The sequence below is a fragment of the Triplophysa rosa genome, linkage group LG2 (genome assembly GCF_024868665.1).
Source record: "Triplophysa rosa linkage group LG2, Trosa_1v2, whole genome shotgun sequence".
NCBI lineage: Eukaryota > Metazoa > Chordata > Actinopteri > Cypriniformes > Nemacheilidae > Triplophysa > Triplophysa rosa.
The window spans coordinates 9,098,899-9,125,777 of record NC_079891.1 but is presented as its reverse complement, the minus strand read 5'-3'; the positions used below and the strand labels follow the sequence as shown (position 1 = coordinate 9,125,777).

Below are 26,879 nucleotides of genomic sequence, written 5' to 3'. Positions count from 1 at the left end.
GCGACTCACAAATAAATAGTATTTAGCGTGATGTATAACGTTTTGTATGCTTTGCAGTATTGTTAGAGATCTTTATACAATAGTTCAGTGCTTAAAGTTTAAACACGTGTTTCCTGCATTAGCTTCACATGCATACAATACTTGCAACACATTTCGTTATCTTTGCTGTTTTGTACCTTAGCAGGGGAAATTCTTGTATTCTGCATATTTATTTAAGTTGCAAGATTGAGCGCTTCACTCGTCTGCTCTTTCAGTCCTTCGCCTCTTACCCGTAACCCGCGAATTACGTCTTTGGGGGCGGGGCACTGATAGATAAGTGAATGGTTGAAGGAGGGGAGACGAAAATGAGTGACTGAATGCGCAGCTTGCGCAATATAACATTTCTGCGCATTAAATTTATAATACGCAAAAATTATATATTGATCAGTTTGACAGTCGCACCGGTGCGACCATTAAGAAAAACTTGTCGCACTGGCAGGAAAATTTGTCGCAAAATGAGACCATTTAGTCGCAGTCTAGCGTGTCAGAGCATTGGTTATGATTTTCGGACGGATCAGGCCTTAACTTAACATTCTTAACGAAAAAGTTGTCAATCGTTCTTTTCATCTTCTCTCATCATCCGCGGCTACATCCACTCTGTTTATCTGACGGGCCTATAGGCTACTCACCCCTCTCTGTCTGACTGCAGCACAGCATTTTCAAACGTACACACATGTACAGGAATATCTGGACCACGGCCAATCAGAGGGGGGTCCGCCCTTCACTATCTCTGATTGGTTTAGACCACGATATGGGCCTAATGTGTCTGTTGTTGAACCACAGGGAGACTTTCGCAGAGACTTTTGTTCCCTCGAACGGCTGGTCGCACCGGTGCGACCTCAGATTTTTTTTAGTCGCACCATTGAGAAATTAGGTCGCATGTGCGACCAAATTGGTCGCACTCTAGAGCCCTGCGCTGTCATCCATATTCGTTCATTTACACCGTCCATCATAGATAGTTCTTTATTATGCAGGGAGTTTTGTTCACATTGTTGTCATTTTTTTCCAAAATTTCCGACCCTGATTTAAACAATGTATGTTGGGAACCGATATGATCTATTAATAGAGCCTAACATTAACTTACACAATGAAAATGTTTAGGAATCCTAAACTTGTTTAAAATACGATGCTTCCTTCATGTGCATTTCTAAAGTTTGTATGGCGTACACCTGCTTAGAATGATAAAATAAATCTCTCCCAAGACCGTTTATATTCATCTAAGGTTAGAAAACGCTGGGAAACTTTACATTTACGCAACATAAAGGTGTAACGTTAGAAAGTAGGTAGATAACACTATAATGGTATGGTTCAACAAAAAAAACTTGCCTGTCTGAGTCTGACTTGAAATGGCTAGCAAGCGTGTACGTTTTAATATTCCATTTGTTTAGCAAATTTCAGAGATCCATATGCGTCTTTTCTATCTTAAAAACCGCGTTTGACTTTCATTTGCGCATGTGCACTGCCGCGAAGCATCAAAATAAAAGCTATGTTCAACTAGAGGTGAAATCAGATGTCAATCAACATAAGTAGCGAATCAAATTTTTGGGTAGCACCCAGGGTGGTCAGTGGCACCCAGGGTGGTCAGTGCCACCTTGGACCCCCCTCTGGCTCTGCCACTGCTTATAATTGCATGAAAATCGACACACATATCAGTATTGATGACAGTAAGACACTGGAAAATCTCATAAATGGGTGTGGTGCAGGCGCTCTGCACACCTTTGTGCACCTTTGCACACACCTTTTAACAAAAGTGGGGGGGGTTCATTTTTCCTACAGTCACCAAACTCAGTACATATATTGTTCTCATCAAGACAGATAACTTTTGAATTTACAGTCATTAGCTACGATCAACAGGAAGTCAGCTATTTTGGTTTGAAGGTGGAAAACAGGCCGTGAATGAACGCATACTCCCCCTAGGAGAATCGTGCAATTAACACCAAACTTTGTCAACATGACGCCAAGATAATTAAGATGCTAAGTTGCAAATGGATTTAGGATGTCTTGAACGGTGTTGCTATGGTTAATTTTCAGTAAAAAATATGCTTTAATACTAATTATCCACAAGATGGAGAAAAGATCAGAGTGGTAATATTTATTTATAATATCATAATAATAATAATAATTAATTCACAAATACACATATACACACATACATATATAATATATATATACACACATATACACATACACACACACACACACACACACACACATATATACACAAATACACATATATACTTACATACGTACACGTACACACGTATATGTATATACGTATATAAAATTACAATAATTTAAAAAAATGTTTAATTCATTAAACGTTTTGGTAACACTTTACAATAAGGTCTCATTTTTTAAATTAGTTATTGCATTAACTAACATGAACTAACAATGAACATTATATTTTGTACAGTATTTATTAGTCTGTTTTAATGTTAGTTAAAACAAATGTCCATGCAGCTCCATGCTGTCCATGGAGCGACAGTTTTTGACCTGTAACATTTTGCTCTTTTTCAGTTCATTTTGTTAATAAATATTTCAAAGAAAGATACTGGAATAGACTGAATTTTATTAGAGTTAAAAATACTCTCTAATGCCAAGGAGGGAGAAATAATGAAGAAAATTAGACGGATTGCCAACACAATGCAAGCCAAAAAACTTGCTCTGTAGACGAAATTACCAGTTTAAATTAACAACACGGATATTACCAAGAAAGGGTTATCTGTGAATTAACACAGAGAAGTTTGATGATGCATGGACTACAATTACTGAATGGCACTGAAAACTCCGGTGGATATAAAACTGCGTCATAGAACGTAAAGTTGCAACTCATGACGATTCCTCTATTTTAACGCAAATTGAAAATTAGATGATTTCATCAATATGTATAAAGAAACGTATCTTTGCACGATTCAAGCAGAAAGTTATGTAAAGTACCTTTAATCGTAGTAAATGGTTTGTGCATTTGTTGAATTATGATGGCTTAAGGCGGAAAGGATGCCATTTCTGTGGCTGCACAGAAGAGGGTGCCAAAACCCACCGAGAAAGCATGAGAAGAGCAACTTCACAGACGTATTGGATTGAGAAAAGGGAAATTATCCGCTCTTACCAATAAGATAAAAGGCATTGAAAAACTATTGACTGACGAGCATAATTTGCAGAATGTACAAGAGTTGATGCAGTGTGGATTTGCACAACTGTCGATCAAATTCACTGATCTAAATCAGCAAGTTTATGATCTTTTGGATGAAGATGAAAAGGTTGCGGATTAAAAAAAAATGGTATTAGCCTAAAATGGATTCCCTAAGACTCTCTGAAAGGAAAGTAGAAACTTGGATGCACACTGTAATGGATAAAAAAAAGACGTGGATCAATTTCCTCCACTGTGCTGTCTGCATGTGCCCGAGAAAAATTTACACGTGCAGCTTTGTTAGCAAGAGTAGCATCACTTAAGAAAAGGCAGCAACTTGAAATGGAAGAGATGCAGCTCAGAGCCAAAATGGAAGCACTTGAAATAGAAACAGCACTTGCAGAAAGCTATGCTAAATTGAAAGTTTTGAAAGAGTATGAACGGGCAGAGGTTGGGAAATGCAGTGTGCAATCCTGGCAGAAAAGGGGAATCCACCAAAAATCTAAACTAAACTAAATCTAAACTGTAACACACACACACAGGCGCGCCACGTGCACAAACCAGTGTTGCAGTGACTTATTTCATCAGGTAAAGCGTGTAGATTAACCACAATTTTTATGCAGTAGAAAAATGTTGCAGGTGTCCTGAAATTTCATCCAACCAGTCAGATTGTCCTACCAGGCATGCGCACATCAATGTTACAGAACTTTTTTGCACTATAAAATCATCTTACCTGTTTATTTTATACTGCTACGGGAATATGATAGTGTATTTTCATTGTTAAATCATCCCACCTGTTTATTTTGTCGATGTGGTTTAGATTATGTTAAGTTTTGCCCTGCGGTAGGAAAATCTGTCAGGGTAGGACAATTCGAACACCGGTACAGAGCGTGAGGTTTTGCTTTGCCGACGCAGCTCGTCTTTCTCTTGGTCTATCTGTGCAGTGACCAGCAGAAAACAGCAGCACTTTCAACTGACCGAACAAAACAGTGTTTCCAAAATTCTGTCACTGGGTAATTCCAGCGTTATGGATGTGACAATTGCAGTCAAAACTTGAAGTTTAAATTCCCAGAAAATTAATGTTACCAATATATTGAACCATCTGTTTATATTTTTCTACAGCCCTAACAACAGAGTGCAGACATCAGAAAAAATCAGTATATGCACAAGTTTTCTGTTTAAAAAAAGGAAAAAATAATGCTTTATGGACGTGGCAAAAAAAGACACGTTTTTGGGAGACGGGAAGCTTTGTTGAAATTCTGTGAATTAAAATGCACAAACCAAAAGCAATAACACGCAACAAATGGAGAAGGGATGGCTCTTTATATAACATGAAATATTGATTTTGTTTTAATAAATGTGTTTGCATTCATAAGGAAAAAACAATGTTACGCCCGTGACATATCTCCTTTACAGCCGTGACAGCTCTGAAACCGGCACTTACCCGACTATGGAAAATCATGAACAAATGCTTTACAACCACAATCAGAGACTTCAAGTGGATATCGGATATTGTCCTCCGAGATATCAGTAGATTCGGCTGCAAAATTCATCAACTTCATACAAAACAGTCACACTGCAAATTATATGGTTTCACATATTAATGTGTAACCAGCGTCTGCGTTCAAGGAGGCCGTGACAGAGTGGCGGCGTTTGCGCAGATAATCTCGCATTCATTGTACTTTTAAAGATCTGCTATAGAAGCGCGCGAATATGCTCGCCTTTTTAAAGATGCGCATGCTGCGCGTTTAGAGCACTAATATGCTCGCTTTCTGTGTAGGCCCTACTTTTAAAGATGCGTATGCGGCGCGTTTAGAGCGCGAATATGCTCGCTTTCTGTTTACTTTTAAAGATGCGCATGTGGCGCGTTTAGAGCGCGGATATCGCGTTCAGTGACTGAGCAGGTCTTCCCACAGGCAAATGAGTCTGAGACGCGAGATTGTCTCTCAGGAAACGGGCAAGAAAGCGAGGGAAAATGCATCAACTAGAGAGGCTTGCCTTTTAAGGTAGGACGTAAACAATCAGATGAACGCTATTCGAATGCTGCAAGCACAATAACAGTGTGGCGATCTGTATATCCCTATGATATCGACGTTCTCATAATTTGTTATTAATTAATAGTGTTAGTAAAGTAAAATAATTTGTACAAATATTATGATATTTAAAACAGATCACAACATGTCATCTGCGTCTGTGATACATGATTCAATATTACGTGCTTAAAACTGTCACACCCATAACGAATTATTATGGTTGTTCAGAGCAAATAAGTGAGATGAATTGTTGTTTAAAATCATCAACATACATATTTGGCTTTGTATATTAAGTTTCAAGTTATTTGTATTTGTAATTATTATATGACATAAACTTAAACTTTAAAACGTTATGGACGTGACACCGCAGAGTGAGTGTATTAATTTTTCAGACATGACTTCATCCTTCTGCAAAATGCCTTTTTTAAACAAAGTACAAAAAAGGGAGCCTTTGATCCCTCTTCAGAAAGCATGAAAAATGGTTGGTGGAAAATGTAATTTTGGCATTGTTGTATACCTGATGTGGGTGGGAAATCAAGGCAATTTTCTTAAAATTTTTATTGAAGTACATTAATACAATATAAAGCAGGCCTAAATGGACAAATTAAAAATGATTTTGTTCTTTTAGTAGAAACTTTCTTTTTTTCATGGTAAGGTTGACTTTTCATGGAATTGCTCCACTGTAACTGACTGCCTGGGCATATGAACATTAACGTTCACGCTAAAGCCTACATCGCATGATAATGTCATAACGTGTATTTTCCATTATTATCATCAATTATCGTCTGGTATCTGTATGTTGTAATCGACATCGGGATATTTGCGAGACATTGGCGATATACAATAACATCGTCACATCGCCCAGCCCTAGTGCGTATGCAAAAATGTGTGCGTAGTGAGTGAATAAGAACAGTTTCACGCAAAGTGTGGGATCTACCAACTTGTACTTATACGTAGAATTGTGTGTAAATATAAGCACTAGGGCTGGGCGATATACCGAGTTGGAGGGATATATCGATATGTTTACCCAACGCGATTCAGGATTAGCCTATATCGTTCATATCGATATGGTTTGATGCCGTGCACGCGCTCTCTCTGCGCAAACCAGACCGCGCCTGCCTGCCTGCTCCAGCACACAAGGTAGCACGCGACATGGAGGAATACGCGCCGCCGGTCAACACTACAGAAAACTTACTGGTTAGTAAAAAAAACAATGGTTCACTCATTTGGAGGTGGTTTGGATTTAAAAGTTCCGATGAGAAGCAAAAACAGCCAATCTGTAGGGAATGTAATAAATCAGTTGTATCAAAATGTGGAAGCACATCAAATCTCTTCCACCACTTACAATATTACCATAAAGTGCAGTACGATGAGTGTTTACAACTTCGTGCTACAACTTCGGCCACAAAGACCACGCAACTCAAAACATCTGTCCCGAAACAAGCTCTCTGGAAGCTTCTTTTACCCGAAGTGTGCCTTACGAAAAGAAAGGTCGCAAGTGGTGCGATATAACTAAGGCGGTAGCGTATCACATTGCTAAAGACATGGTTCCTATTGCAACAGCGGAACAAGAAGGTTTTAAAATGCTGCTAAAAACCATTGACCCAAGATACCAGTTACCCAGTCGCAAGTACTTTGCAACAGAAGCTCTGCCGCAAATGTACAGTGAGGTCAGACGGATGCTTTCCGAGCGGCTCGCAAAAGTGTCTGAGGCAGAGGATACAGTGCTTTGGTCACCGACTTCATCTGGCCATTGGTAATTGCAATGTTTTTATTTAACATAACTTGTAAAGCTTAAGCCCTGTTCGCACAGGATTAGTATTATCTGGGAACCTCTGGTCATTTGTAATAATTGCAGAGATTGTCTGTGATCATGTTGCGCATTCGCACTGGATAAGTGAACTCTGTGATTTTACTCGAATTTACTGACTTATCTCCCGGAAATGACTTGAAGGCACTTCCCTCTTTCTAAACATGGCACGAAAGAGAGTTTAACACGGATGCGCTGTCTGACAGAGATTCACCGACGCAGCCTTTAGCCCGTTACTGTACACACCAGACTGGACCTCGCGTTGCGTTTTGCTGCGTCCCACAGTTTAGAAGCTGTCTATCTTCATTGAACATGTCAAAGCAACTGTTTCAAATCGCGCGAAAATAAGAGCGTGATTACATAATGTAACGCTAGACAAAGGATGTCAAAACAAACATGCTGCGTTAATTGCGTTAAATATTTTTCAGCGTTAATTTGAAATAATTAATCGCATGCGTTAACGCGTTACCGTGACAGCCTACTTGAAAGTCTTGTCGTTGTAGGTGTAGTTGTATGTAAACAGAAGAATGTTCCTTACCGCATGCTGCCATGCATGTCATCCATCTCCATATATTCCTTCTTTTTTGTTTCGCTCTTCTGATCCTGTCATGTTTTTTTACAGTGAATATTTTCTCTCTGCCAATATTATTGTGTCTGGTATGTAGCGACATAACCCAGCACCCAAAATACTGTGAAAACACTCCAACGCAGCTTCCATTCTTTGCGAAAGATGACTGAAAAGGCCACAGAAACCTTGAAAAAATGAGATACGATCCGCCAAATCTTGTTCAAAATTTCAAATCGCAGAGATGCCGATTCGCACTGGACTAATATTATCACAGGACCTCGGTGTTCTCAAAATATGGTAGGTAATTTGTGGGGGAATTTTTACTTGACAAATTACAGACATGGCCGTTTCGCACGGGATTAAGATCACAGACACGATACTGTCTACTGAACGGTTATACAATGAATTACGTTAGAGGTCCACAAGTACTTAATCATGACAGTCCTTCATGTTTCCATTGTTCCAATGAAGAATAACATTGCTTTCATTTATTCTACTTGTTAACTGTTACACATTTTCTGAAAATTGATTCTATCGACTATTGTTAAGTTGATAGTACTAATTGTCGGACTTAATATCACATAATATGCTAAGAGCATTAGAGTGTCATCGATTTAATCATACACTAGACTGATTATATCTCACGGAGCCGATCTAACCAATATAGATATTATACCTCAAAGCGACGATGTCACTGATCACTATCTTATAACATGTACACTGCGCACTGCAGAAATCAGCCGTTTAACTCGTTATCGACAGGGTAGAACAATTACCTCGACTACTAAAGATAGTTTCCAAAGAGCTTGCCAGATCTGACTCCTTTAATAACCATACCAATAAATACAGAATCGCTCGATGACATGACCAGCAAATTGGGCACTATTTTCTCTAATACATTAGAAGCTGTCGCACCTATGAAGTCAAAAAAGATTAATGAGAAAAACGCAGCACCATGGTACAATAGCACCACTCGCGCCCTTAAAAGAGAAACACGTAAACTGGAGCGCAAATGGAAACAAACCCAATTAGAGGTCTTTAAAATTGCGTGGAAAGAGAGTGCAAACTGTTATAAAAAGGCACTAAAAGCAGCAAAGGCTGAGCACCTCCGTAACCTCATAGAAACTAACAAAAACAATCCAAGGTTTTTATTTAGTACAGTTGCTAAACTAACAAATAAACAGACTTCACCTGACCTGGGTATTCCGCCGCACCTTGGTAGCAATGATTTCATGAATTTTTTTACAGAGAAAATCGAAAACATACGAGACAAAATAGTAAAAACTCAACCTCCAAGTCTGTCCTATAAATTAGTACCAACCATCGCCCCAAAAGAAAGGCTACAGTGTTTTTCACCTATAAAACAGGAAGATTTAATTAAACTTATTGCAACATCTAAACCTACAACTTGCTTATTAGACCCATACCAACTAAATTATTAAAAGAGTTATTACCCGTTGCAATTGAGCCCATTTATAACATTATCAACTCGTCAATTAATCTAGGCCATGTCCCAGGAGCCTTTAAACTGGCCGTCATTAAGCCTCTTATCAAGAAACCAAACTTAGACCCCAATGAACTAGGAAACTATAGACCGATTTCAAATCTCCCTTACCTGTCTAAAATACTAGAAAAAGTAGTGTCCACTCAGTTGTGCTCTTTCTTACAAAATAATGACATACACGAAAAATTCCAGTCAGGCTTTAGACCGCATCATAGTACTGAAACTGCGCTCGTTAAAATTACAAACGACCTGCTTATAGCATCAGATAAAGGTAACATCTCACTCCTAGTCCTGCTCGACCTTAGTGCTGCGTTCGATACTGTAGACCATAAAATACTTCTAGATCGCTTACACAATTATACCGGTATTCAGGGACAGGCACTACAATGGTTCAGATCTTACTTATCAGACAGACATCAATTTGTCCATTTAAATGGGGAATCATCAAATCTAACGCAAGTAAATTATGGATTACCTCAGGGATCGGTTTTAGGACCCTTGCTATTCTCCATATACATGCTGCCCCTTGGAAACATTATTAGAAAACATGGAATTAGCTTCCACTGTTATGCAGATGATACTCAGCTATATATCTCATCAAGACCAGATGATTCCTTCCAACTATCCAAATTGGCAGAGTGCATCGACGATATAAAGCATTGGATGACTTGTAATTTCCTTCTTTAAATTCTAATAAAACAGAAATATTACTTATCGGACCAAAGACACGTGAGCAGAATATTTCGGATTATGACCTGCAAATTGAAGGCTGCACTGTTACTCCAACAAATACAGTTAAAGACCTTGGCGTTATATTAGACAGCAACCTGTCATTTAAAAATCACATCTCAAATGTCACAAAAACAGCCTTCTTCCACCTTAGAAATGTTGCCAAATTGCGAAATATTTTATGTGTGGCTGACGCAGAGAAGCTTATTCATGCATTTGTGACCTCAAGACTTGACTACTGTAATGCACTGCTTAGTGGTTGTCCTGCACATCAATAAACAAACTACAGTTAGTTCAGAATGCAGCTGCCAGAGTTCTAACCAGGTCCAGAAAATACGATCACATAACCCCAATGTTATCAACCCTTCACTGGTTACCCATTAAGTATCGTATTGACTTTAAAGTTCTTTTAATTACTTATAAAGCCTTAAACGTTTAGCCCCTACCTACATAACAGAGCTTCTACCACACTACAACCCATCACGCTCTCTAAGATCTCAAAACTCCAGACTTTTGATTACACCTAGAATAACTAAATCCACCAAAGGGGGTAGAGCTTTCTCATACGTAGCACCTAAACTCTGGAATAGCCTCCCCGATACTATTCGAGGGTCAGACACACTCTCCCAATTTAAATCTAGATTAAAGACACATCTTTTCAGCCAAGCATTCACTAAACATAGCTAATGAACAGCAGCTACGCTAATTATTCTCTCTTTTCTGCCCTCGCCTCGGGATGCCCATCCCGAGGTAGGGAGAGATTCCGCCAGGCCCAGATGAACGTCATATGCCCATCCACAACTAGAGATTACGCCAGCTACATCGGAAAATCCCGTCCATCCTCCTGCGAGAAGCCTGGGACTGACTGACCATCCCAGCTCCATCCAAGGCAATTCCATCACCACCCAAGAAAAAGGCGACCATCTGGCCGGCCCAGCTCAGACAATTCCATCCCCAACCGAGAGCAAAGACGGACTACCTGTCACATAAATGCTAAATTTACAATACTTGGTATTTAATGCTAAACTTCATCACACGACAGCAGTTTGAAGTTATGGCTGCACTCAGTGACTTTGATTGGAGGTAGCTGGGTGGGTGTTGTAGGGAGTGGGGGGGCTTGTTGGTTGTGGTTCGGGGCGTTTCATTTGTTGGGACTGTGTGGTCTGGTCTGGTTGGTCTTGTTTTGTGGTCGATGTCGGACAACAGAGGAATAAAGTTAATTATGCCATTACTACTTTTCCCTGGTTGTTCCTCTGTTGTCTGTTGTTGATCGCGGAATGGGACCGGGTTGGACCTGCACGGTTTCGGCGGGTGGGGCTTCCTGGGTCGCGGCTCGTGGGCTCTCCCTGTTCTTCGTGGACATTGCTCGGTGGCTTTGGTCGGGGACACTGAGTGCAGCTATGACACGTCAGAGGAGATCTGTCCCTCCCGGCTGAGCCTGGTTTCTCCCGAGGTTTTTTTTTCTCCATTATTCATCATTGGAGTTTGGGTTCCTCGCCACAGCAGAGCAGTGCAGTGTTGGCTTTCTCACTGGGAGACTGCATTTATTTATTCATTTATTTATTAGATATTATTTATTATAATGATTTTGCTTGGTCTATAAACACCATGCACTGTGCTGTGTTTTACCTTTCTGTGTTTTTCTTATTTGCTTCTGTAAAGCTGCTTTGGAATAATGCACATTTTGAAAAGCGCTATATAAATAAAATAAAATTGAATTGAATTGAATTACATAGAGTGAGAGACTTTGATTTTTAGATATCTTTGATATGTGCACTACTTGTTAAATAATATGTGCACAATATTTAAATGTAAATGTGTAACTATATATGCATATATATACAGCTGCTATAATTGTTGGTATTTGCTGGTATTCTGGATTAGTTATAACAACATTGTGATTGAGACATAAATTACTGTGTGTTTCATATTTACATAATACATTTTATTAATTTAGTTTTTGTTTTTCCATTTTGTTTTGCTTTTTTAGTATAAGATGCTACTTTAACCAGAGTTAAATTTCTTTGATGTATTTATTATGCATAATAAACTTGACTTTACTTCTGACAGGGCATGGCATGAATGACAACCGCATCACTCGGGCCATTTCTCTGTGTAAGAAAGTTGTCAGCAGCTTCTATTATAGCTGGAGAAAGAGAAGAGAGCTTGCTGAAGTCCAGATTCAGCTGGGTCTGCCAGCTCACCAGCACATCACTGAGTCAGCCACATGCTGGGGATCACGACAGCAAATGACTGAGCGGTTCCTGGAGCAGGAGAGAGCGATCACAAAAGTTCTGTCTGCTGATAAAAAGTCACGACATCTCATTCCTACATGGCAGGACATCGAGGTCATGGAGGCAATCCAGAAGGCTCTGAAACCCCTTCAGGACTTCACAGATGCGCTCTCCGGTGAGGAGTTCGTCACCATCTCATACGTAAGACATGTACTGCACCTTTTCAACACAAGTCTCCTGGCACATAAAGACGATGATAGTGAGCTGTGCAAATCAATCAAAACCTGCATTGAGGATTATCTCAATGCCAAGTATGCTGACCCAGCAACTAGTGACCTCTTGGACATGGCCTCAATTGTGGACCCACGGTTCAGAGACAAATACATAAAGTGAAAAGGTCAATTCAGTGAAAAACCAAGCTGTCTTAGAGGCAGAATCTCTCCTGGCTGATCAGGGCAGCTGTCACCCTGACACAGCTGAGCACACTGTTCCTGTGCCTACAGACCAAGAAGCAATAATGCCACCAACAGCGAAGAAGTCACTGGCAAGCTTCTCTAAGCAGAGCACAGACACAGCAAACACAACAAGCACTTAACTGACAAGGAGGGAGGTAATTTAAAAAGAACTTTCCTTCTACTTGCAGTCAGCTAATGTAGAGAGTGACACTGATCCTCTTAAATGGTGGAAGGAGCATGAAACACTCTTTCCAGCACTGAGCCACCTGGCAAAGAAACATCTTTTAGTACCAGCCACCAGTTCACCTTCTGAAAGGGTTTTTAGTTGCAGTGGTAACATTGTAACTTTCCATGGGGCCTCCCTTAAGCCTGAAACTGTTGATATGCTAGTTTTTCTTGCACAAAACCTGTAGGAGGTAAATCCTACAATACTTTTTGTTTAAAATACTTTAGTTGACAAAGTAGTTATGTTTTTTATGGTTTGTTTATTTTGTTATTTGCATAGCAGCACACTAAAGCTGTATACAGTGTAAAGCCCATTGCTCATTGAGGCCGAAATTTGCGTCCGAAATTTCCGCACGTTAAAAAATAAATACGACCTCACGTTGTGTCAATCACATTTACACACTGCCTCCGATATTTTCGTCCGTCATAAAAAAATTCGGACCGGGTTCGATTTTCTGCGTTTTTCGCATCCGTCAAGCATTTTGAGTGGCCTTTTTTAACAATTCAGAGACACCGTACAAACGAGAGGCAAATACGAAAAAACGCATACGAAAATTTCGGACTGTATGTGCAAAGACCTTTAAGCAGGAGGAAAAAACCTGTACTGCATTTTATTTATCAAATATTTTATATAATTTAAAATATGTTGTGAAGCTGTTTATTTCAGGGTTCTTACACCTTTTCCAACTTCAAAATCCAGCACTTTAAAAGCACTTTTAATGTGTGTTTTTATACATTTCCAGTCACTTACAACTGCGTTAATTACATGCTGACATACATATACTGTATGTTCCTTTGTAGATAATCCATAGTTATACTGTATGCCATTTATATGTAATTATACTATATACTAACTATACTAAATTTATTCCATAAAAGACTTGAGCAAATTGTCATTTAATTCACAAAGCAGACATCCTATACAGTACTGTGGGCACTTATTTGTAATTGATATGATTTGGCCACATAAAATAACACAAAAGAAACATGGAAAGAACATGGGTGGGAATTATAGGTTGCCGCCGCATCACAAATAGAGAATCGATCAAGTTTTTCTTTAAATTAAAAAAAATTTTGCTCATTAAAATGCAATTAATATAATACTGTTCCTATGTAATTTGATTTGAAAATTAGTCACCAAATGTGGGAACAGTAGGTTGTAAGCTTTCAAATGATATATTTAGTTTGTCAATATTACTTTAGGATAAGACTAAGGTACTGTTTTAACAGTATGGAAAATGCCCCACCTGTAAATTTGTGACAGTTCAGAAGAAAAAACATTAACTGGTTATCATATCTATCATATGTATTTCAATCTTAAAGATATTTGTTTAACATTACGTTATAAAAGTTCCCTTGATTGTATTTTGTTCAAACTTTTGTGTAGTGTTAAAAAACTAAAACAGGAATGTATTTCTCTGTTTCAATACACAGCCACTAGATTGCGCATCTACGCCATTTATACCACACAGCACCCAACCCCCACCCCATCACAAAAACATTTTGCACTTTACGCGGGTGATCCCAGCAAGCTAAAAAAATTAAAAAATCTTTATACGAAAAAATCTAATCCCTGATATCGTTAACATCGTATTAGCACTTTGTTGTTTGATGAAAGAATTCGCGACACTGCAGAATTCACTCGGTGAGCACACACACACAACTTGACGTAGTTTTTAAGTAAGATAGGCTAATTTCTGCCCGAGTCCCTTTTCATTTCCGACCATATCTGGCAAAAAAGACCTACAATTACACTTTACATCCCTCCCGAAAATTAATTAGTTCGCGAATTTTTCCATCTACCTTAAACTTAATTGGCCTAATCGAAAATATCGAAATAATCGAAAAACTTACCTTTCATGTGGCTTGGAAGTAGGGCTGCACGATATTTTATTGCGGTACCACTAAATCCTATTGCAATCGAGCTGGCTGCGATATGCAATGTGTCAATATTTTTTAAAGGCGTAGCTTGTCCGTGATGCACGGCTCTGGGATCAGTAGGAAATGCTGCTCGATCTAAAAGCAGTGCGAGTTTGAGTCGCTTATAATGTGCATTTGAAAAAGCAACACCCGTCAAACATGATCATTATATACTTTATTATCATAAAAATACCTGATGAGGCTTGAGTAACAGTGATAAAAAGATGTCCATAGGCATAGATTCTAGAAGGTGTCATGGTCTTCTTCTGCAGTGCGTATTTGGAGTTTCCGCACGAGAGCGCCCTCTGGCTTTCGGATGCAGCAGCATTTTCCCGTACTTCACTCAAAAGCTGTGCATAAATCACGTGACATTTATCGTCGGTTTATCGTGACAGCCCTACTTGAAAGCGCAGCTGGCCCCATGGTGAAGAGCTGCACGTCCTTTTTGCATACTTTGCAGGTGGCCACTCGAGGATTTGGTCCACGTTTTAGCCATAATTTGTAATTTTCGTCCTCCAGCCAACGAGCATTGAAACGGCAAACGCCCGGCATATTTTCATCTCCTACTCTGCTCCACCAGAGGGCGCACATCCAAAAGACTGGCAGATAACATTATAGCCACCCGCCGATTTTTTTCGTATTTTCGTTATGTGCAAAATGTATATTTTATTTCAAAAGAAAAATTTGTCGTAAAATTGCGAATTATTATGAAAGCAACGAAATTAATGTTTTAGGCAGTTTTAAGCACTTGATCCCAAATCCAATCACTTTTCTAACCTTAAAATGACTATATTCAAATTCAATCATTTTACAGGATTTAAAGCACCCGTACGAACCCTGTTATTTGTAAACAGGGAGGGAAAACCCTGTATTTGCATTTTATTTTGCTCGCAAACTGTTCAAATGAAGGTTTAATAAAGGCTTTGATTTTCGAGTAACCATTTATTCCTTTTGGTAAAAAATACCGGATATATACCATATACCGCTATTCCTCCTAAAAATACTGAGATATGAATTTTTGGCCATATCACCCAGCCCTAATAAGCACACCTCTGAGCAACAGAAAATGTAGTGGTAGAACAGCGATACTACAAAAAGAAAGTGCCACCGTGTGTTTTCTGTGTCATATGTATTTGCAAATACTCAATTAGTTAATTCATAGTTAAAGCTACACATTTGTATATTTGGTAGGGGTGTAACGATACACTCAGCTCACGATTCGGTACATATCTCGATGCTGGGTTCACGATACGATACACATCTCAGTATTTTGAACAAAATTAAAAATTCAAATAACATTTATTTTCAAAATATTAGCAATTTCAGTGATTTATTTTGTTGCACATACAACTTAAAGAATTTTAACATTTTAAGGCTTAACTGAAATTAGACTTAAGATCAGTGTCAATTTTGACAGCAAATTTTGATTTAGTTTTAGTCATAGTCTTATGACTAAAATGAAATTTAGTTTTAGTCATCCCAATTTATCATAGTTTTAGTCGACGAAATCTACATTATATTAGTCTACTAAAATCTATCTGGAATAACTCATTTAATTGGTGTACTTAAATGTTCCATACAAAGATTTAACTGTTTCGACATAATTTACTTTGCATTGGAATTAAATTAAACCTGGTCATTATTACCTTTATTTTTCAGAAAAGTTCAGTAACTACTGGATATGCATTGTTACAACACAGAGAATATTAGACCATGAACGACATGTAGCAGTTCATTCAGTCTCATTTTGACTCAATTGACTCGTTCGTTCAGTGAAGGGCGTGTTCATTCAGTACATTCAACCAAGCTAAAACGCTATTGGCTCGTGTCTCTATGAAGCTGCGCTGTCTTTGTTTGAGACAGTAATGAATGAGAAAAATCTTTCAAAAAGACATATTACATAAACTGTATTACATTTCTTCAATCATGCAAATCACATACTTGTTTTTTAGCATGTCATTCGATCTTTTAACATACAGTACGACTCACTTCATCGCTTCTCTGATCGGAACAGCGCTGTAAGAGCTAATGAAAGCTAATGATTGTGGTTACATACATCTTCCTAAACTCTATTTTAAACGTTAGAGCTATGAGTGATGCAATACCGAAATAAAACGTTAAACAGGCTGTCTAATATAGGCGGAAATTAATCTGCACGCAAATAAAGTCGGCGGTCGTGTTGAGCCTCTTGACAAGAGAAAAGGCTTCAATTGTTAACCAAAGCCAAATTTTAAAGGTTTAAGAACTATAAGTGATGTAATACAAAAAACGAAGAGCTGACTAGGCTGTTTAATAGGCGGAAATTAGCTGAATCTGCTCGCAAACTTACCTTCGTGGCTCACGGGCTTCCTTCTGCACCGAAGCATTACAGCTATCGATTTTTAACAAAACAGGCCTACTCAAATGTATCTAACCTAACTATTTTCACTTGTTATTGTCTAAAAAACTATCAATCAGGAGACGTAATGCCGAGAAGCTCCCGCGGAGTGAAAAAGAGGTGGAGTTACGAGACTTCTCAGACAGTTGAAGTGTCCAATGGAGTTAAGAGATTTGCTCTCAAGCTATTTTCAACACTTTATATTGGTTAATTATTTGTAAAAATAACAGACCCACATGGGGACTGACCAATAGCATCGATTTGTGAAAAAATATGAAATTGACCAAATTTGGACATAGGAGGTTTCCGCCCGACAGCGACGATATGTGAGATAAGCACACGTGACTCTCTGGCGCAGAGTAGGTAGCGTCTTGACCGCTGAACGAATAGAATTAAACATATCGTAAAATATCCCCATCTCGCTACGATGCGCATCATAACATTTTTGCATCGTGAAATATCGTAATACGAAGTATCGTTACACCCCTGATATTTGGTGTGAGAAGCTACAAAAGACAGATGGGAAATCATTTAATTATAGTGTCATGGCTGATCTCACTTTGCTGGATGATTTGGCAAACCTTTTATTGAAAGCAAAGTGTAAAAGACACACTTAACAGAACAATATATGGAAAAAAAAATTCAAACAAACTGAAAAAGAACAAAAAGAGGTTTGCATATTAATCATTATTACAAAAATTATATAAATAAAAACATTTAACATCTTATTGTTTTCTATAACTACATTGCTTTACCAAATCATAATAACATTGCAATTTCACTAAAAAAGAAGTGCAAATTTCTAAGTTCCTTTTCTGAACATTTTAATTCATGCTAAATAAATCTCCTATAAATAATTATGAAATTAACAATAAAAACCAAATTGAGCAAAACATGCATTGTGCAAAGAATGCATTTTCAAAGACGCTGTGATCTGAGAGCACAAAGTACATTCACGTGATTTATAAAGGGAGGTTTTGTCACCATATAATCAGGGGTATTCAATTAAAGTTCCAAGAGGTCCGGTCTTTATATTTTCTTCCAAACGGAGGTCCAGACTAGGGATGGGCGATATGGCCCTAAAACTCTATCACGACAATTCCTGGTATTTGTTGCGATAACGATAAAAATGACGATATATTCATAACACCATCCACCGCTGTTTTTTGCGTCAAGTGATGGTAGCTGCATGTAGTCTAGACCCTCAGAAAAACAAATATTATCAAAAAGTAAAACTTACCCCAAATCAAACAGCTCCTAAAATACACCTACAGTATTTTTGTAAATATAAAATATAATAGTGAGATTCGACTTCAAAAGGTTGTAGTAAAGAAAAGTTAAATGAACTAAAGCTCAATAAACACATCATGTCATACCTAAAACTGTATATATTCTATTGTTGGGTGGAAACGATCGATCTCATCACGCTGTCAATCACTCTCTCTTGAACTGTGTGAACCTTCTCTTCTCACAGCAACATACACTGAATCTGTCTATGACTCGCGCTACAGAAATAGAACAGAAAAATGCGGATAAAAGAAATCTAATTAAATAATCCATGCTTTTATACGCTCATAAACGTATTTAAAATAACATAATACAAACTCGCATTTTGTACTGTATGTAAACAGGCAGCAGTGCTGTGCGCGCTGTGTCACTATGAAAGCACATGTGGGCGCGAGCTGCGTACGGGACGCTCCGTTCATCCTGTATATAACAGGCAAGAAATCATATTAAACTATTTGCGCACGCACGCATAACATCTAACAAATGTTTAATTAAATACTTTTAGCCAAACTAAATGTTGTTGTGTAATGTATTATGATTATCAACGAATACTTAACAAACGAATTAAATAAAACGAAAGTGAAACTAAACATTAACTCTGATGCATCTACAGTGCCAACCTAAATGAGATTTAGAGCTCGTCTTTTAGTGCAAACTATTTCTCAGCTTCACGTCTGCCCTCCGCTATACCCGTCTTCGCTTCACATATGAGCTGTGAATGGGTCTCACAAAGAAATACGTCATCAACTAGAATTTATCGTTTATATCGCGGGAAGACTAATTCCTATCGTGTGGGGAATTTCTACCGGTATATCGCAAACGATATAATATAGCCCATCCCTAGTCCGGACAGTATGTTTTTTGCAAATAAATAAATATTTAATCAATTTAGCCCAGTTATAAATATAAGGCCATTTATTTTATATTATACAGTATGCATGTATGTATTGTAGGCTCTGTGGCTTTAGGGGAATGCCCTCTTAGAAGTCTAATAATTATTATTTGTAAATAAAACTACTGAGAACATACAAACAGCAAATGTAATGTAACAATTATATCTAAATAATCTAATCAAACAGAAAACAAATTTACTTACTAAATTAGCCTTTCCATGCCATTCATACCAGAACTACTGTACTTCTATCTTTAAATAATTTCCCAATCAGAACATTACTCATAAAATGTGACCCTGCTTGTGAAAACCCAGCAAGTCTTTTAACCGCTTTCTACATAAAATCATCCTACAGAATATTCTGTAAAAATATAACAACATCTTCAATATTGACTGAATAATGCCATTTCAAAGATTGAAATCTTAGTGAAATTAATGCTCAAAATAATTTTTGATGCTTGTTATCTAATAACTAATTAGATTATGAGTCTTCAGTGTTTCCCCTAGGTTTACGGCTTTGGGGGGGGTATTTGCGGCGGAGGTCCGGACAATACTTTTTTAAATAAATAATATTTAATCAATTGAGCCCAGTCGAATATGTATATAAAAAATGAACATCTAATGTATTATCAGGCCATTTATTTTATATTTTGATACCCACAGTATGTATGAAACATAGAAAGGCCTGGTAACTGAGAAAATGTGTTGTAGGCTCTGGTGCTAAAGCAAAGTCCTAGTGGCCCATTTTAATATTAAAAAAAACTACTGACAACAGCAACTGAAATGAATTTATTATGAGCAGAAGTATTTAAAGTTACAAACAAGTTGCCTTTCCAAGCCATTTATACTTGAACTGATTGTAAATAATCTCTGATTAAAACATGATTTATTATGAAATGATTTTAACATGCTGATAATTAATGCTATTAATATTCTTAATATCATTAATGCTAAATGTAGATACAAGACGTTATGGTTAATAATCGGTCACAAACCTACATAGCAAACAGTGAACTGACTGGCAGCTAAAAATACTTTATTAGGCTACTGCTGCATTATAAAATGCGTTTACTTAAGAGTTACAGTAAAATTGACAATTTATTTACCTGTTTTGGTGTCTGCAGGTCTTGGCAGGAGAAGCAGCGCTCACGGAGCGGAAAGGGTTAAAATGAAGCGCGTTTGGCGCTTAATGAAGATATTAGAAGATACGGCAAAATATGATCAACATAAATGAGTACGCATGATGTGTTATGTTTACATATCAGTTATCCAGATGCGCTGCTCAATTTAAACTAGGGATGCAACAATACAGCTCACCCACGGTTCAATATGTACCTCGATTTTTACTCACGGTTTTCGGTTCGGTTCTGATGGCTTGGCACATTAAAGTTTTTTTTTTTCAATATTCTTTGCTTATGTGACAGGAACAGTACAAGGTTACGAAGGAAAAAAACTACTTTATTGCACTTATATTTATTTTACTTGTCTTGTTTTATTATCTTTAAGCAAAAATCAACTTGTACAAATTCCTGGTGTATTGAATAAATGTAAAGATTAGCACTGGCAGCTCACAGCAGTTCTTGGTTTAGCTACTCTTCATCAACATGCCAGTAAATTAGGCTTCTTGAAGAGGTTTTGCGAATCAGAGTATTTAAGCTAAAGTAATGCAAACTTGCGATTGCTGTAATGGAAGTAAACATACAAACGTGCTGTGCATGTTTAACACAGCAAACAATAGCGCTCAATGGGAAAGGCCAAAGATAATATATAAGGTGAGCCACTGCAATTTAAAAAGAAATATTGCCATTGCAATAAATTGGAAAAAAATCAACGCTAAATAGCTGCCCTGAGGCGCTCTTGCTATGACGTAAATAGCTGTCCAAAAGGCCGCCGAGTGTCATGACTTTCGTTAAACGGACTTTGGCATGGTGCTGTAGACGCTCTCTCTGCGTGTGTGCTGGGTTTCGTATGCAGTGTGAAACAAATGAAATACATTCTTGATGTGCCAAATTTGGACATTATCACTTTGGTACAGCGGGATACAATAAAGCCGCTAGGTTCTGGTGCTTCTGATGGCCGATCAGCATTATACTCAACAGCACACTGCTTCTCGTGCAGGCAGCCTTGCTTCATCGCCCGACCACCACTCGCCATTAGATATTTTCTTGTGGGGATGCGTTTATCTAGCTCAGCGCACAGACATGCAGGCAAACACAGACAGAGCCAGTTCAGAGAGTAATTTAGTGCACGGAAATAATTTAAACACGAAATCAGAAAACCGCAATTCACGTACGCGTATTGAATCGTGTAGGCCATACAGAATGGTTCAATATTATATTGAGAATTGTGGCATCCCTAATATGCATCATATCGAAATATCAGGGTTTTTCCCTGCATAGAGAAATTGGAGGCGGCCGACTCCATCAAATGTCGTGCCGTCTCAGGCTATAGCCAAAATTATGTTGCCAGACTTCACAAGAAATGCTGCGTGCATTTAACAGACTTTGTAACTGCAGTTGCAACATTGCGCCACAGTGGAGGCGCTGTTTCGTTATCAGCAAACTGAGGCGCTAAAAAGAGTTGCAGAACAAGAGCCAGCCTGTGTTTCACGGCTGTTTGTTTTGCATCCAAGTACGTTTAATTTCTTGAAATTGCTTAAATTAACATGACGTACATCATTGTAATGTCTTTAGCTGTGCAGTTGGATCGTTGAATCAGCATATACTGTACACAGCGAGTTCGCCAGTATGAACGCACATTGCGTTCAGAACGACTCGCACACGAATGACTCATTTGAACCGATTCATTTAAACTATTGAACTTTTCAGTCACTAGCGAATATAAGAGATCCTTGAATCATTTAAAGTGAACCACAGAGAATGCAAGATGTGAATGAGCTTTGTTCATTTAGTAAGACTGTTAATTCAGTTGGCTATTGTGGGCTGAAAAGTTAGTTGAAATGATAAAAAAAGCTTTATTTGATTAAAAAAAACATTTCTGTTTGGTTGAATAAAAGTAATGTTTTATATAACTTAATAATTGTAATTTTTATCTCATTTTATTAGAACTTTTAATATGTCAAACTCAAAGTCACTTTGGTTAAGCCACTTAAAGGTACTGTAGGCCTACGTGTGTGTGTGTACAAGATCAGGATGGCACCACCTCCGCCTCATTTTGAGCCAGGAAAACCCCTGAACATATTGCAATATATTGTATGGCGACTTATCTATTGTGATATGTAGCAAGGCCCTTGCCAATAAACAGCCCTATGAAGCAGCTCAGGCTAGCAAATGCTTTCAGTGTGAGAGTCACAGTATACGGTTTCGGACGCCGCCTAGATCTCCAGGAACAGGACTGGGCACACCTGCTATGGAGTGTGTGAGGCTGCATCTTCCAACACAGCTTCCTCCACAGAAAATTGGCTGCGCTTCGTTTCCCTAACCAATAGATGGCGCAGTTTTCTACACTCTCGAAGGTTCGACTCTTCTCGTGAACAACCAGAGGAAAACCTCAGTTTTGATGCTTCATTTTTTTTATTCCTAGAATTGTTTTTAAACTGTCTTGGAAACTTAATAAAGAAAATAAATAAAGTTATAGAAGTTCTATTATACTAAGCATTCCTCTTTAAGTTTCTTATGATGGCTTACGAATATATTTCATCATATTCTGGGTGTTTTATAGCATACTTTTTTGGGGAGATACGAGTTCCACAAAATGTAACTTTTGTTTAGCAAAACAGGGTTCCAAATTTCACTTCTTTATAGTTTCTTTTCTGACTCCTGAACTGACGTACTGCAATGACAATTTGCTTGACCAAGAAAGGCAGAACTCAGCTTAATAAACTGAATGCATGTTGTTGCGCCCTTAGCACACACACGTCTCTAGATGTAACATGAGCACATGCTAACCTGCTAACTGATTATGAGAATCTGGTTAATGAATAAAACTGTATTATTCACAGACTTAAATACAAATGTTAATAATACCAGTCAGCAAGAGACCACCCTTATTACAAAATATCTGTAGTGATCGCACGTTACACCACATCGTGTGTCACATTTAGCTGCTAACGTTCTATGAGCCAGTCAGTCAGCCTCCGCATGTTTGCGATTTATAAGCTAAGCTAAGCTAAGCTAAGCTAAGCTAAGTGTATAGCTTCAATATTAGCAATATTACAAAACTTTAAACGTGGCTAGTGTGCACGGTCATTTAAAAAAGCCTACCTCTTTTTCATAACACGCAATTACTTTTACTAAAGAGTTAATACTTACTTTCTCCATAACGCATGAGGTTCCAGGATCCACTAGACAGTAACGTTACTCCGCCTGAGCCTCTTTATCAATGTTGCCGAAGAGCTGGGTTGCCAAGTATTTAAGGTTAAACTCATCTTTTCTTTTAAACATCATGTGTGACGTTTATTATTCCCGTTATAATTAGCAAACTGATTTTTATTTAAAAAAACATATTTTAATATTATTGTTATTAATAATAAATATTTATATTTATTACATAAACGTAGTAGTAGGCCTAATGTAAAGTTAGCATATGCAATACAATGTTTGCAATTATGAATATAAACTATACTTTAAGGGACTGTTCTCCCAAAGTTGAAACATCATTTACTCAGCCTCAAGTTGTTTCAAACCTGTGTACATTTTATTGTTCCACTAAACACAAAAGAAGATATTTGGAAGAATGTTTGTAACCAAACAATTCTGGGCCTACAATTAACTTCCATGGTACCCCCGAATGAACTATCCTTTTAAGCCCTCCTAAAAATTCTAGCACAAAAACAGCCACATTTACAGATCGAAGTCTAGTTTATACACTTAAACCAAACTGCAACTTTTGCAAGATGTTTTATTTGTTTTGAATTATTTTGTCTGGTTTGATGAAAAAGTTAGGAAAAGTTATAATGTTTAATTGTGTGTTTTATTATGATATGGGCTACACTTGTGCATTGCATTTGAAAATAACAATAAAACCAAATCAATCACTAGACAGATGCAACATTGTAGTTTTATGAAAAATATATATTCATTTAAATTTATAAATATAAATGTATTATTATTATTAGTGTTATTGGTGATATTCATTTGACATAGGCCCAGGACCATAAATACAATACCAAAATTACTGCTTTATGTATTCAGAAGCACAAGTAACTTCAAAAAAACTTTTATGTTTGTTGTGCAGACTACACAGATAAATCAAATAATTTAAAGGGGTCATATGACACAGCTAAAACAAGTATTAATACTTGTTTTAGATGTACTGCAATGTGTATACACGATTTAAGGTTAAAAAACGCTGTATTTTCCACTACCGTGCATGTTTGTATCTCCCCTTGCCCCGCCTCTCTGAAATGCATGGATTTTTAACAAAGCTCATCGCTCTGAAAAGCGAGGTGTTCTATGATTGGCCAGTTAACCAGTGCATAGTGATTGGTCAAATACTGCAAGCGTGTGACGTAAATGTTAACGCCTTTTACCATATTTGGAACATCAGGTTCCAAAGCAATTGTACTGACAGGTACGCCCACCTTACTTGCGTATACATTTGGGCAGTCTTAGTCAAATAATACCACGATCTGACGTAGATTTGTGGGGGTGTGGTTACACGAGGCATTTCAGGCAGGTCTGGGTGAGCATTCGCTTTTAGATAGAATGTGTCTTTTGTTCCGACACTTTAATTTTTGCAATTTTACATGTCTAATACATGCATGGGCAACTTATAACACATCAAAGACACAGAAAAACACGTATTCGCGCCATATGACCCCTTTAAAAAAACAGGTTGTTGTGTTTAAGCAATTGTTCTGCAAATACTGATTGTGTCCACTAGGGGGAACTGTTTATGTTTGAGAAAAAATGGTGCGTTCCAAACGGGATATATCGCACCATGATTCTTTGTGGCGATGGCAAACATAACAAAGCCAACGGTTTTACAGTAAAAATGTTAAATGTAAAGATTCAGAGATGCAAACTACTTAACATTTGTGAGTTTTGCTGTTGAAAACTTGGAAAAATGAAAAATGGTTTGTCACAAATTCTAAGACGTGTGTTAACATGTCTAAAAACATACTGAAACAGATAAGTTACAGCATATGAGGCATAAGATAGGAATGTGTGTGTATATGGTCTATTTTATTAGCATGGAATAATTAAATAGACTGCAGAACTATCATCACAGGTAATGAAATTACTTTAAAATTTTCCTTTCAAATTTGTATAATGTAAAGTGTTAAACTTTACATTATACAAATTTGAAAGGAAAATTTTAAAGTAATTTAACCCTTGTGCATAAACAAACAAAAAAACCTCACTCTTAGGGTGAAAGTGGACAAAAATGTTTATTATTATAGTCTTGGATATGTTATTAATCAACAACAACAATAATTTTTATTTTTTTTGCAATGTAAGATTACAAAAAAAATGTCCATGTCCAAAAACGGTCATAAAATATTATATATCCATGTTTATTCACACTTTCAATTACTTAATTTTTTTCACTAGAATCAGTTATTATCATAACTACCAAACATTCATTTTTTTAACCCTTTAAATACCAGTTTGTTTACATGGTGACCCTGTTGTTTTTTTTATGAAAAAATATTTTCCATATACTAAATGTGAATCCGATTTTTCATTATTAATACAGTCTTGGATATGTTAATAATTAACAACAACAATCATTTTAATGCATTGTTATTTTTTGATTTTTTTAGATTTTGATGTAAGATTTAAACAAAAACTTACACTTAGACTGAAAATGGACAAAAATGTCCATTTCTGTCATCTTTCATCTGCTCACCACCAGAGGCCATCTTCCGATTATATAGACACGTCTCTGTTTTGTCCCAATAAAGCTGCATTTGGATTTCCAACCTATCAAGTCTCAGAGCAGTACATGATTTGGTTTGATCTTGAGAACCTATCATCTCCGAGAGGAATTTAAAACGCCAATGGGCTTGGCGAATGGCACACGCACGCCAGTTCCAGCCCCGTGCATACGGGTATAAAAGGAAGATGGCGGCGGCCATTCATTCATCCTTTGTTCTTCGGAACCTGTGTGGCACATGTTGTCAAGCGATATCTCTTCGAGACTCTTCATTACTGCTGGATTTACGACGCAGAGCAGCAGACTTCTCCCTTCTGAGAGCGGACTTCCCCTGGGTGTCTCGGCAGCGAGCTACAGACCTAAAAGAGCAAATTTCTCACAGTTGCGAGCATGTCTCGCTGCTGTGTCCTTGGGTGTGACAGACTCATCCCTGAGTCAGACGGTCACGACACCTGCGTCACATGCTTGGGGGTTGTGGGATTACAAATTTATACAATGTTATATCTAGGTTAAAGTTATGTACATTATGTTTCACATTTTGAGGTAAAGATGATGACATTCTAAGAAGATCAAGTCAGGCAGCCCAGGTGTCTGAAACATTACCCTTTTGTCTTTATGCACTTCCTGACCATTGGGCAGGGTCCCAAGTTAAAGCTGAATGCTAAGCTCAAGGCACAGCTAAGCCTTTGTCTCTATGATAATGTGAAGGTATGGGCAATACTGTCAGGCTGATTGGATTAGCACCTATGCATTTGAATGACACTGTTATGTTGATGAGACCTTGGCTGGGACAATTCCGGTAATGAGCTGATTCCTGTATTGCATTTCCATGCTTT

General features: G+C 37.7%; 1 protein-coding gene across 1 annotated transcript in view; it reads right to left on the bottom strand.

Moving 5' to 3' along the window:
• The window catches only part of stip1 (stress-induced phosphoprotein 1), a 75,906-nt gene extending 52,338 nt beyond the window's left edge, over positions 1-23,568 (bottom strand). Inside the window, exon 1 of the mRNA XM_057325295.1 lies at positions 23,475-23,568. Within this exon, the coding sequence (XP_057181278.1) occupies positions 23,475-23,483 (9 nt within the window). The 5' untranslated portion in view covers positions 23,484-23,568. The remainder of the gene's footprint in view (positions 1-23,474) is intronic.
• Between the last annotated feature and the right edge of the window lie 3,311 nt (positions 23,569-26,879).